General features: G+C 41.6%; 1 protein-coding gene across 2 annotated transcripts; it reads right to left on the bottom strand.

Moving 5' to 3' along the window:
* Positions 1-2,374: 2,374 nt before the first annotated feature.
* Positions 2,375-7,878, bottom strand: tuba5 (tubulin alpha 5). 2 transcript variants are annotated; one of them, XM_032520073.1, is made up of 6 exons: positions 7,573-7,877; positions 6,128-6,234; positions 5,110-5,335; positions 4,102-4,250; positions 3,051-3,731; positions 2,375-2,917 (listed from the first exon to the last, which is right to left on the bottom strand). In XM_032520073.1, the coding sequence occupies exons 4-6, from the start codon at positions 4,231-4,233 to the stop codon at positions 2,618-2,620; spliced, it is 1,113 nt and encodes a 370-aa protein (XP_032375964.1). In that variant the 5' UTR covers positions 4,234-4,250; positions 5,110-5,335; positions 6,128-6,234; positions 7,573-7,877; the 3' UTR covers positions 2,375-2,617. The 2 variants fall into 2 exon arrangements, with proteins under 2 accessions (XP_032375964.1, XP_032375963.1); XM_032520072.1 differs by lacking the exon at positions 6,128-6,234 and having other exon boundaries at positions 7,573-7,878.
* Positions 7,879-11,012: the final 3,134 nt, after the last annotated feature.

The following is an 11,012-nucleotide window of genomic DNA, read 5'->3' as shown; positions in this document are numbered from 1 at the left end:
CACTTTATTAATGCAATATATAATATATATATATATATTATATATATATATATGCATATATGTACATGCTTGTAAACATATTTCATAACAAGTAAAATTCCTTTGTTACAAATGTTACTAAAGTAAAAGTACATCATTCTTAGCAACAAAATATAAAGGCAAAGTATCAAAGTAAAAGTACTCATTATTATTCTCCTTACTTCTTTTTCACCACTCATTCCAATAAGGAACTATCTTGTCTCTTCTTCTCATCTTCTTCAGCCTTTTGCTCCTGATCCCCTTCATTTTCTCAACCACCTCATGAATACCTCTTTGACAACTGATTGTTTTCTGAACACTCTCAAAGCCGCTAGAGTGAACCCTCTAAAGAAACCCACACCCAGCCCTTAACCCATCTGATATAAAAAAAAACACAGATCTGTGTCTTTTCTATCATTCCTTTTCAAAACACTTGAGCATCATGTATTTCAGTGGTGCAATGAAATCAAGTACATTTACTCAAGTACTGTACTTGAGTACAAATGTTGACGTACTTGTCTTTTCTTTTCCTGCCAGCTTCTACTCTACAACGCTACATTTCAGAGATAAATATTGTACTTTTTACTACACTACATTAATCTGAACTTTAGTTGCTAGTTACTTTACACACTAAAAAATCAGACAGCTGCAGCTGATTCAAAATGCTGCTGCTAGGGTCCTCACTAAGACCAAGAGACTGGATCACATCACTCCAGTTCTGAAGTCTTTACACTGGCTTTCTGTACCTCAAAGAATTAATTTCAAAGTACTTTTGCTAGTTTATAAATCACTAAATGGTTCAGGGCCAAAATACATTTCTGATCTGCTACTACACGATGACCCCCCCCCCCCAGACCTCTCAGGTCATCTGGGACAGGTCTGCTTTCTGTCTCCAGAGTCAGAACTAAACAGGGTGAAGCAGCTTTCAGTTTCTATGCTCCTCATATCTGGAATAAACTCCCAGAAAGCTGCAGATCCGCTGCTACTCTCGGTTCTTTTAAATTAAGGCTGAAGACCTTGCTTTTTATGTTGCCTTTCTTTAAATTATGTTGATTTCTTAAATGTTTAATTTCTTATACTAAACTGTAACTTTTTATTCTTGTGTTTTATCTGTTTTTATTTTTAACAGTTTTTATGTAAAGCACTTTGAATTGCCTTGTTGCTGAAATGTGCTATACAGATAAAGCTGCCTTGCGATTTTAGTTAAGTAAAAGACCCAAATACTTCTTCCATCACAGCTGTCTTCACCCAACTCTCTGCATATCCCCACCAGAACAACCTTCTCAACCCTCACCAGGCTGGATTCAAGGCTGCCCACTAAACCGAGACTGACCTCCTTGCTGTCACAGAGGAACTCCCAACTGTTCAAGCACCTTCCCTCTCTTCTGTTGTCATTGTACTGGACCTGTCAACAACTTTTGACACAGTTCCTTTCCACCCTCCAAGAACTGGGGAATCTCTGGCCCGGCACGCTCCCTGTTCCCATCCTACATTAAAGACCACACCTACAGGCTAACTTGGACAGAATATTTGTCTGAGCCTTGTAGCCTCACTACTGGGGTCCCTCAGGGTTCTGTTGTGGATCCTATCATCTTCTCTCTATACACCAAGTCACTGGACTCTGTTATTCACTCTCATGGCTTCCCCTACCACAGTTATGCAGATGACACACACAACAAATTCTGTCCTTTGCCCAGTCTGAAATACAGGTGGCAGCACAAATTTCTGTGTCTGCAATTTTTGGTCGGTATCTTTGAATGCCCTTATTGAAAGTCACTCTGGATAGAAGCATGAGCTAAATGAATGTTATGCAGTTAAATTCAGAACGGCCCCTGTCAGTGTTATATTGGATCATTAATTGTTGAATCAATATCCAAGCCATAGTTTGTTGTAACTTAGTTGGTCAAAGTGGACCTAAGTTTGACTACTTCATATAATACTGTTGGTTTCCTTCTCCATCTATATTAATGCATCAAATTGTATAAATTATATACAATTTGACATCTAAATGACCAATAATTTCTATGTATAATTACATAAATAAAAAGTAACTAATAACTATAGATGTAACATTAATAGAATTTAGGTATAAAGTAGCATAAAATGCTAAAAGTACCTCACATTTTTTCTCAATTACATACAGCGCTATGATGGTACTATGATGTCCTCTATCAATGCAACATTTACATCAAGGACCATAATGGAAATAAGTCTTGGACTCTTTTTTTGCATTATCCTTGACATTTTGTAAATATGTGTGACCTGGGGTCCTACATCTCACTGTGTCAAATAAACAAAACTTTGTTGTATGTCCTTTGTATTTTTTCCACCGAAAATACTCAGCTTTCAGACTTGCAAGTGTTCTCCAGGTGAATTTATAATGGGGACGTGGTTACATGGCATCGTCTTTGTTACTTTACTTTATTTCACAGCAACATAGAGTTGTCAGTAGTAGTTGACAATATATAAACATGGCAGTGAGAAAGATCATTAATTTGGTTAACTCCATCTTAAAAGATACACAGCACAGGTATAAAATCTTTAATGACTTGGTAAAGGATAAAGTCACTGCTGTGCAGCCGTCACAGCCTCACGATGTTCAATATTCTTGGCCCTCGTCGTCATTTTCAGAATCGGAGCTCATGTGACCCAACTCCTCGTAATCCTTTTCCAGACAGGCCAGGTCCTCTCTGGCCTCTGCAAACTCTCCCTCTTCCATGCCTTCACCCACATACCAGTGGACAAACGCACGCTTGGCATACATGAGGTCGAACTTGTGGTCGAGACGGGACCAGGCCTCAGCAATGGCCGTGGTGTTGCTCAGCATGCACACAGCCCTCTGGACTTTGGCCAGGTCTCCACCAGGAACTACAGTGGGAGGTTGGTAGTTAATGCCCACCTGTTGAGACAAAGAGAACGATCAGAAAGATGAAGTATCAGAATCAGAATCAAGTTTATTGCCAAGTAAGTACTTACAATTAAGTATCAAACGTATCTCAAACTGCACTTCTTACCTTTATGACGTTACTCACCTTGAATCCAGTTGGGCACCAGTCGACAAACTGAATGGAACGCCTGGTCTTTATATTTGCGATTGCAGCGTTTACATCCTTTGGGACGACGTCGCCTCGGTACAGCATGCAGCACGCCATGTACTTTCCGTGACGGGGATCACACTTGACCATCTGATTGAGCGGCTCGAAGCAGGCACTGGTGATCTCAGTCACAGTCAGCTGCTCGTGGTAGGCCTTCTCAGAAGAGATGATGGGCGAGTAGGTAACCAGAGGGAAGTGGATACGTGGAAATGGGACCAGGTTGGTCTGGAACTCCATCAGGTCCACATTGAGGGCGCCATCGAAACGCAGGGAGGCGGTGATTGAGGAAACGATCTGACCGATCAATCTGTTGAGGTTGATGTAACAAGGACTCTCAATGTCCATGTTGCGACGACATATGTCATAGATGGCCTCGTTGTCCACCATGAAGGCGCAGTCGGAGTGCTCTAAGGTGGTGTGGGTGGTCAGGATGGCGTTATAGGGCTCCACCACAGCAGTCGACACCTGGGGAGCTGGGTACACTGCAAACTCCAGCTTGGATTTCTTGCCGTAGTCGACAGACAGGCGCTCCATCAGCAGGGAGGTGAAGCCAGAGCCGGTTCCACCTCCAAAGCTGTGAAAGACCAGGAACCCCTGAAGGCCAGTGCACTGGTCCGACTGATGAGACAGACAGAAACACAGGAGTTGAGGAGATGTTAAAGGAATAGTTTTGCGGAATGCAGTTATTCTATTTCTAGCAGAGATAGACGTGAGAAGAAGGATTCCCCTTTTAGATATGAGAGTTGTTAGGATCTTTTCATATAACTCCCTGAAAGAAATTAATCAATTTTCTTGAAGCTTGCGGAATGAAACTGGAATTATTGTAAAATCCTCTTTATTTCCACTATCAGATTAAATAATTAGAGCAGAACAATGACAAAGCTTTTTATTTGTAATCATATAAAAACCCGCTGAACTCATTGAAAGTCAACCAAAAAACATTGACAGTAATTTGTCTGTCCGGTTTTTCTCGTTTTTTTTGACCGACCATTTTACGAATACGCTCCATGACATCATCAATGATTTCTTTCCCGACAGTGTAATGGCCTCGAGCGTAGTTGTTGGCGGCATCCTCCTTTCCAGAGATCAGCTGCTCGGGGTGGAAAAGCTCTCTGTACATCCCAACTCTCACTTCATCTGAAAAGAACGTTTTTTTTATTCAGAAAAGTCATTCAGATCGACTGCAACATGGTTTAATGCAACAGAGCAGACAAGTGCCAAATGTGGATGTATTCCACTAAAACAGACATTGCTTTTTTTCCCCTCAAAGATACAAACTGAAAATTAGCTTGGCATAAAGGGGGAAGTGTGTAAAATGAACGCACACAATTCAGGGTGGAGCCACAAAACGGACAAAATGTAGTAAAATCTGAATACATAAATTATAGATTCACACATTTTCAAATGGTGAGGTACCCATATGGACATTGAGACAGCTTATGCTTGCTGCAATAATTCCTCCAATTCCAGACAGCAAAAATTTTAAACATATTCTTTAAGTGTGTGCCAAGACCCCCCCCCCCAAAAAAATAGTAAACGAAGGAGATAAAAAATAAGAGCTAGCGCTAGTATGAAATGTATAGAAAAATAAAATAGATTCAATTTTAATTTATTTTAACTGATTGAAGGTTAAAGAAAAAATATAAATCTTAATATTTCTTTCTACACTAGGTTATACTATACCTTGTCAGGTCATATACTGCATGAAAAAGGGCCTAAATCAATCCAATGCTGTACTCTGCAACCTGCTATTTACACAATACACTTCTGTAAATGTTAGCCAGCATTGAATAAAAGGCAAAGGAGTCACCACTGCACTTGTTGCTTAGATACCAGTGTTCCCATCCGCAGTTACCTGCATGACCTGCGTGGATGGAGTTATATTCACACTAGTTGCGTACGACCACATACATTGGGATGGCAGGAATGAAAAAAAAATATAAGAAATACAGAGATAAGGAGGATAAAAAATAAAGACATACACAGGAGGACTCACCAACCACGGTGGGCTCCAGGTCCACGTAGATTGCTCTGGGAACATGACGCCCATAGCTCCCAGTACTGAAGAAAGTGTTGAATGGGTCTTCACGAGAGTTGGGTTCTGCAGGACTGTCCAGGGAGACGCCATCAGGACCAACGCCGTGCTCGAGGCAGAAGAGCTCCCAGCAGGCGTTTCCTGTCTGGACACCTGCCTGGCCCACGTGGATGGAGATGCACTCTCTCTGGACGAACAGGACAGGTGCAAGTTCAAATGCCTTTCACATAGATGTCAACACAAAACACTAAATAAAACAATCCTTCCGGTACTTTTTCTCAGCAATTCTCACGCCCAAAACTGAAAGAAGAAAGAATGAAGCACAGCCATCTATTGTCAACAACGGCCTGAATAAATAAGAACTTGTTCCCCCCATAAATTGAGCTAAAAACATTTACTTTCGCTATCCATAATTACCTCTAAAATGTAAAACTGCTGTTGAAAATAAAAGGTCATGGATGCAGTCAAAACAAAACATGCACACTTATGGAAGCAAGAAAGGCCCTAAGGATGTGAATCTAAAAAGCAACTAAATACTTAATTTAAACCTTGATTGAATCAGTACTGACTTTGCACTACGGAAATTTAAATACCACTGCATTAAAACGGCAGTAATCAATATTTCTCAAATGGTGTCACTTGTATCAACCGACAGAGAATAAGCACCTTTAATGCAGTAATCGCTGTGCGTATTAAAATAAAGAACTGGAACTGGAGTCTACAGCCATGGCATCCAGCTCTGTGAGGCTGTAAACAGGGATTGTGGTGCTCTGAGCTAAATGCTAACATGCTAATGTAAAGCGTGTATAACATTCATCTCCAACGCATCGTGGTTCAGTGTGCTATCATTTGCTAATTAGGACTGAATACCAAGTGTAGCTGACGCGGATGGGAATGTCATTAGGTTGCAGGTATTTGGTCATAAACCAAAGTATTGGACAATAATCCTTTTTTTTAAATTTTAATTCAATTTTTTGACCTGATGATGGCGTTAGATGAAGTCAGGTCCGTCAGGGATCATCAAAGTGATTCGGATTCATTTCCTCTGCGTCATGGATGTCTGTAATGAATGGTGTGGCAATCCATCTAATAAATGTGAAGATATTTCACAAAAAATGTCAACCTGCTGGTGGCACTAGAGGGGAAAGAATTTGCAAAATGTTGTAAAAATTCAAGTTGCAAAGAAAAACTCCTGCACAGTCTTACTTGCAAAAATGATAAGGTTTTAATAATAGGTAACGTTTTGGTACTGGACTATCTCCAGGAAAATGGTTTTACATCCAGAGAAGCCATCTTTTCGTAGTCAAGGAAAAGTCGAGTCGAGACAACAGTATCAAGACAATCATTTTGGCTTATTGTTTGTTGATCTGTAAGCAAAAACACCCAGGATTTGTAAGTATAGCCATTCCTCTTGATATAATCTAATCTAAAGAAAACAGAGTGACATATGGTGATACCTCATAATAGCCGTGTTGGAACTGCTATTACCACTGCTAGGTACTAGTACTGGCGAGCAAAGATAATCTAGTGTGTGATTGGTTATCAGGTGACCAGTGTTTCACTTTCCCTCCATTATTATCATTCTAAACATATTAAAGACAGCTGGACTCGGTTGAGACCAAAAGCCATGTTTGGCAAGACCAGTGGCAGTGACCGAGACATGTCCAAGTCCAAACACCAGCGTGTCCGAGACAAGTTCGAGACCATAGAAAAACCGTCTCGAGTCCGGACTGGAGTACTACAGCCCTGGATTATGGCCTTTCTTTGCTTCCATACTCACTGTGCAATGTGAAAAAGATATCTATGTTAATCATTATCTGTGTCAACAAAGTCCAAACCAGGACAGGTTTATTCCAACTCTTATTCACTCTTTTTCATTTTCTAAGTGTTTCCAGCAGTCGTGTTGGAACATGTTGAGAATTTTGTTTTCCCTGGAGGGAGAAAATCCCCCAAGATGATTTTTTTTTTTTTTTTTTCAAGAGAGATATTTTGTAGACATGAGTATAGACTAAAGCTTGGAATATGATCATTGATAAAATACATCCAAAACATAAAATATGATCAAAATAGAAGCAACTGAGGTTCTGTCAAGATGAAGCTTTAAGCTCCTTTGCTGTCTGTGACTATAACTTTATAAAACACTCAAAGGGCAGAGAGTAATATAAATACATAATTGAGCCCTCACATTTGTTCAGCTACATGTGTGTTAACACAACAGTTGCATTTTTCATTTAAAATACATACAGCCAAGGGTCTGGGGAAGATTTAGATTAAAAACGTAAGTGATTTATAAGTCCTGGCAGATAAAACAATTAAAAACTGCTGCAGATTTCACAAAAAGTAAGACATAGGCTGTAATGTTAATGACACAAAGTGTATTACCAAATATTGAACAAAGTGTCTAATAAGTTGTAATTCTCTCACCATGTCGCTGGAGAGGATATGAATAGTTGGTTTGGCTGCAGGATACTGGGAGTTTATCCGTCCACAAGGCTCCAGACAGACCCCTGCACCGATCTAGGACGAGTACCGTGTCTCAGCCGACAGCTGCTCTTTATAGCTGCAGACAGACTCGCCTGGTGTCTGTGTGACCGTGTAATGGGTGGGAGGGGTGACACGAAGCCGCTTCTCGCTCCAAAAGTTGTTTTAGTCCATTTTTTTGTCTTGTTACTGCGTGTAAAAGAAAGAACATTTGGACTGAAAGTTCCGATTCAGCATTGTGTCACTGGTTATTCAACATCAAACAGTGGCAAAAAAAAAAAAAACAGACTACAGTACTTATATTAGGAAAACAGATTCAGTAGGCTGTGTGAAGTTAGAAGTGAGTGTTATTTCTTATGCTCTTTACAAAGTAAGTTTGACTAATAATAATTAATTCATTATTTTGGGTCACTGCATTATCTCTGCCCAGGCTGGAAGAAGATCATGTGTTTTGTGGTGGGTGTCTGTGTTTATGTATCTGTCTGTCATGTTCAAGGACCTCTTGTGGTAACGATGCTCATCAGTAGTACTTGGGGTGTGCTACTCGTCCGTGCATGAGCGTATTTATGAGGAAGGGTTTTAAATAGTAAGGTTTTAGCAAATCCACTGCGCATACATTATGCTGCACCAGTTCTGTGAGAGTTAAATGTTTTGATATCATTTTCTTTTTCTATTAAACATTTAAACTCAATTTATTCCTTCAAGCAATTTTTAATTATTTATAATATTTATTTTTACATATGTAGAGGTTTACTCCTCGACGCAGCGGCCAACCCGCGGCCCTGAAAAGTGACCAATGTTACTTGACCAACAGCTTATTGTAAATGGAAGTATTTTAAACAAAGTAAAGCGCTGTAACATGAACAGATGCGATATTACGATAAAACCCGAGCAGCAGTTCTTCTGCGGTCCTTTGCTGCATGTGATTCCCCCCCCCCCCCCCCTGCCCTTTCATGTCTTCAGCTGTCCTATCAAATTAAAGACCGAAAAATGCCAGAAAAAATTATCTTTAAAAAAAAAAATGTAATTTAGCTGTCTGGATTTACCCTGCAGTTAACCGTAGTCCTCAGAAATCCACCGGAGTTTAAAATTACAACACAAAGAAAGCCCAAAGCAATGGATATCCGGCCTAAATGAATAAAACCCGGCGGATTTTGTGATATATAAATGCTTGGCGAGGGAACAGAGTGGCATCTAAGTACTGCAGGTGCCGCTTCCCCAAAAATATACTACTGGAATTGTGTTGGGATTTTCTTTATGTTCTCCCACGCAGCCTTTTTCTATTGTTTATAACACCTCCTGCACTGAGTAAATCAAACAATATGAGTTGGTTGGAATCAACCTCATCTACCATTACCTTCATTTCTGTGTTTGAGAAGTTTCTCTTCTTTGCCATTATTGCAGTGAGGGGAAAAAACCCATTCACATGGATGATGAAGGGATGTGTTACTACCATACAGTGTACGGTTAGCTGGAAGCAGTTCTGAATGCAAATGGCCTAATCATGAACAAGCATGGTTGTTAAGAATAGGTGGTGTTTATCAAGATTGGGTGGGTGGGCATTGCCAGGTGCTCTTGAGCAAGGCACCGTACCACCCCAACCGCCAAGCGCGCTGGTCCAGCACTGGCAGCCCGCTCATTTTGACATCGCTCCATTTGTGCATAAATAGGTCACGAGCATGTGTGTGTATTTCAGGCCTGTGTGGAGTGAGTACTAACAAAACAGAGTGTAAATTGTAATTAAAGTTGTAAAAATAATTTAAAGATTGATTACTTACTGTGTACTTTTGATAAACGCTGATTGTTTCCTGCATGGTTTCAGCACAATTTCCTTTTTGTCTCAAATTGTAGGTGTCTCTCCTTGACCCTCTGAATACACGGTGAAAAGCAAAGGTCTAGGGCAGTGGTACTTAACCTGGGTTCGATCGAACCCCAGGGGTTCGGTGAGTCAGTCTCAGGGGTTCGGCGGAGGTCAAGACACACACCCGACTCATATGATTAGTGATGACACGCCCCGCTTGGCCATCATCAGAAGGGTTCGGTGAACGAGCATATGAAACTGTTGGGGGTCAGTACCTCCAACAAGGTTAAGAACCACTGGTCTAGGGAGACAACACAGAGGTCGTAAATGTCAAACAAACACTAGGCACATTTGGCAAAGTAGGCAACTGCCTGGGGCCCCTAACTAAAAACAGCCCCAAACAACTACAGATTTATGATGATGTTTAAATCTGAAAAATATTGAATTATATTAGCGACAAGTTAGGGTTGTAAACATTTTTTTACTGTGACTTCTGCTTCTGTGATGTCCTTTCTTTAGCTCTGCATTTGATCTTACTTATTGATCCGGGGACTCTTTGGTCACTTTCCTCGTGAGTAGGAGACATAAAGGCATCAGTCTCCTGCTTCAGTACGAGCTGCTCCGCCACCTGACTGGTGCAGACTTCCTCCTGTTCTTCTTTAATGTAAATGTGCTGTATTTATATAGCGCTTTTCTAGTCTTAACGACTACTCATAGCGCTTTTACATCATACAGCCTTTCACACACATTCATAGACTGTGGCCGAGGCTGCCGTACAAGGTGTCACCTGCTCATCAGATAAACACTCACACACATTCACACACCGATGGCGCAGCATCAGGGGCAACTCGGGGTTCAGCGTCTTGCCCAAGGACACTTCGACATGTGACTGCAGGACCAGGGATTGAACCACCAACCTTCCGGCCAGAGCCGCCCCGGCTTAATCTGTGGAGGCTCTGGGTCCTCTTGGTCCAGACTGCAGCTCTTCTCCTGAACCCTGAGCTGCAGCCTGTCAGGGAGAACCTGCTCCAGGTGTCGCTAGGCGTGCCCTCTTCTTAGCCATGCGTGCAGCGTGTCTTGCCAGGCGCTCCACTCGCTTCTCAGGCTTTTCCTCTGCCCTCCTCTTGCGGGCAGCGTCCCTTGTCTGCTTGGTTTGGCCAGCTTTAGGCACTTTGGGGTTAACAAAAGGTGGTCTGCAACAAAGTTTAGAAGTCACAGTCAGTGGTTAAACTCTGATGTCACTCACAGTACTGTCAACATTCCACAATGGAAGATGAAACTGCAGGTGAAAATTAGGACTGCACCAATCAGACTCTTTCAGCCCCAATACAATTACCTGTCCTCAGTCCTACTTTCCTCTGGGTAGCGTCTGTGCTGCATTCCAGAGGTGCCATGGCCCCCACGAGCAATCGGGGCCAATTAAGTAAATGCTTGATATTCCACCAGCCACGTCACGGCGCGTCCCGGAAACATGCGTGAAGCTCTCTGCTCCGCTAAAGATACACACGCCAGGTCTATTTTCACATGACCTGCAGCGAGAGCCGGGGAACAATCAATTGACTTATGCTGGGGGGGTTAAAGT

Source organism: Etheostoma spectabile, chromosome 7 (assembly GCF_008692095.1).
Source record: "Etheostoma spectabile isolate EspeVRDwgs_2016 chromosome 7, UIUC_Espe_1.0, whole genome shotgun sequence".
Taxonomy (NCBI): Eukaryota; Metazoa; Chordata; class Actinopteri; order Perciformes; family Percidae; genus Etheostoma; species Etheostoma spectabile.
Note: the sequence above shows the minus strand (reverse complement) of the source record. Positions and strands in the feature narration are given on the sequence as shown.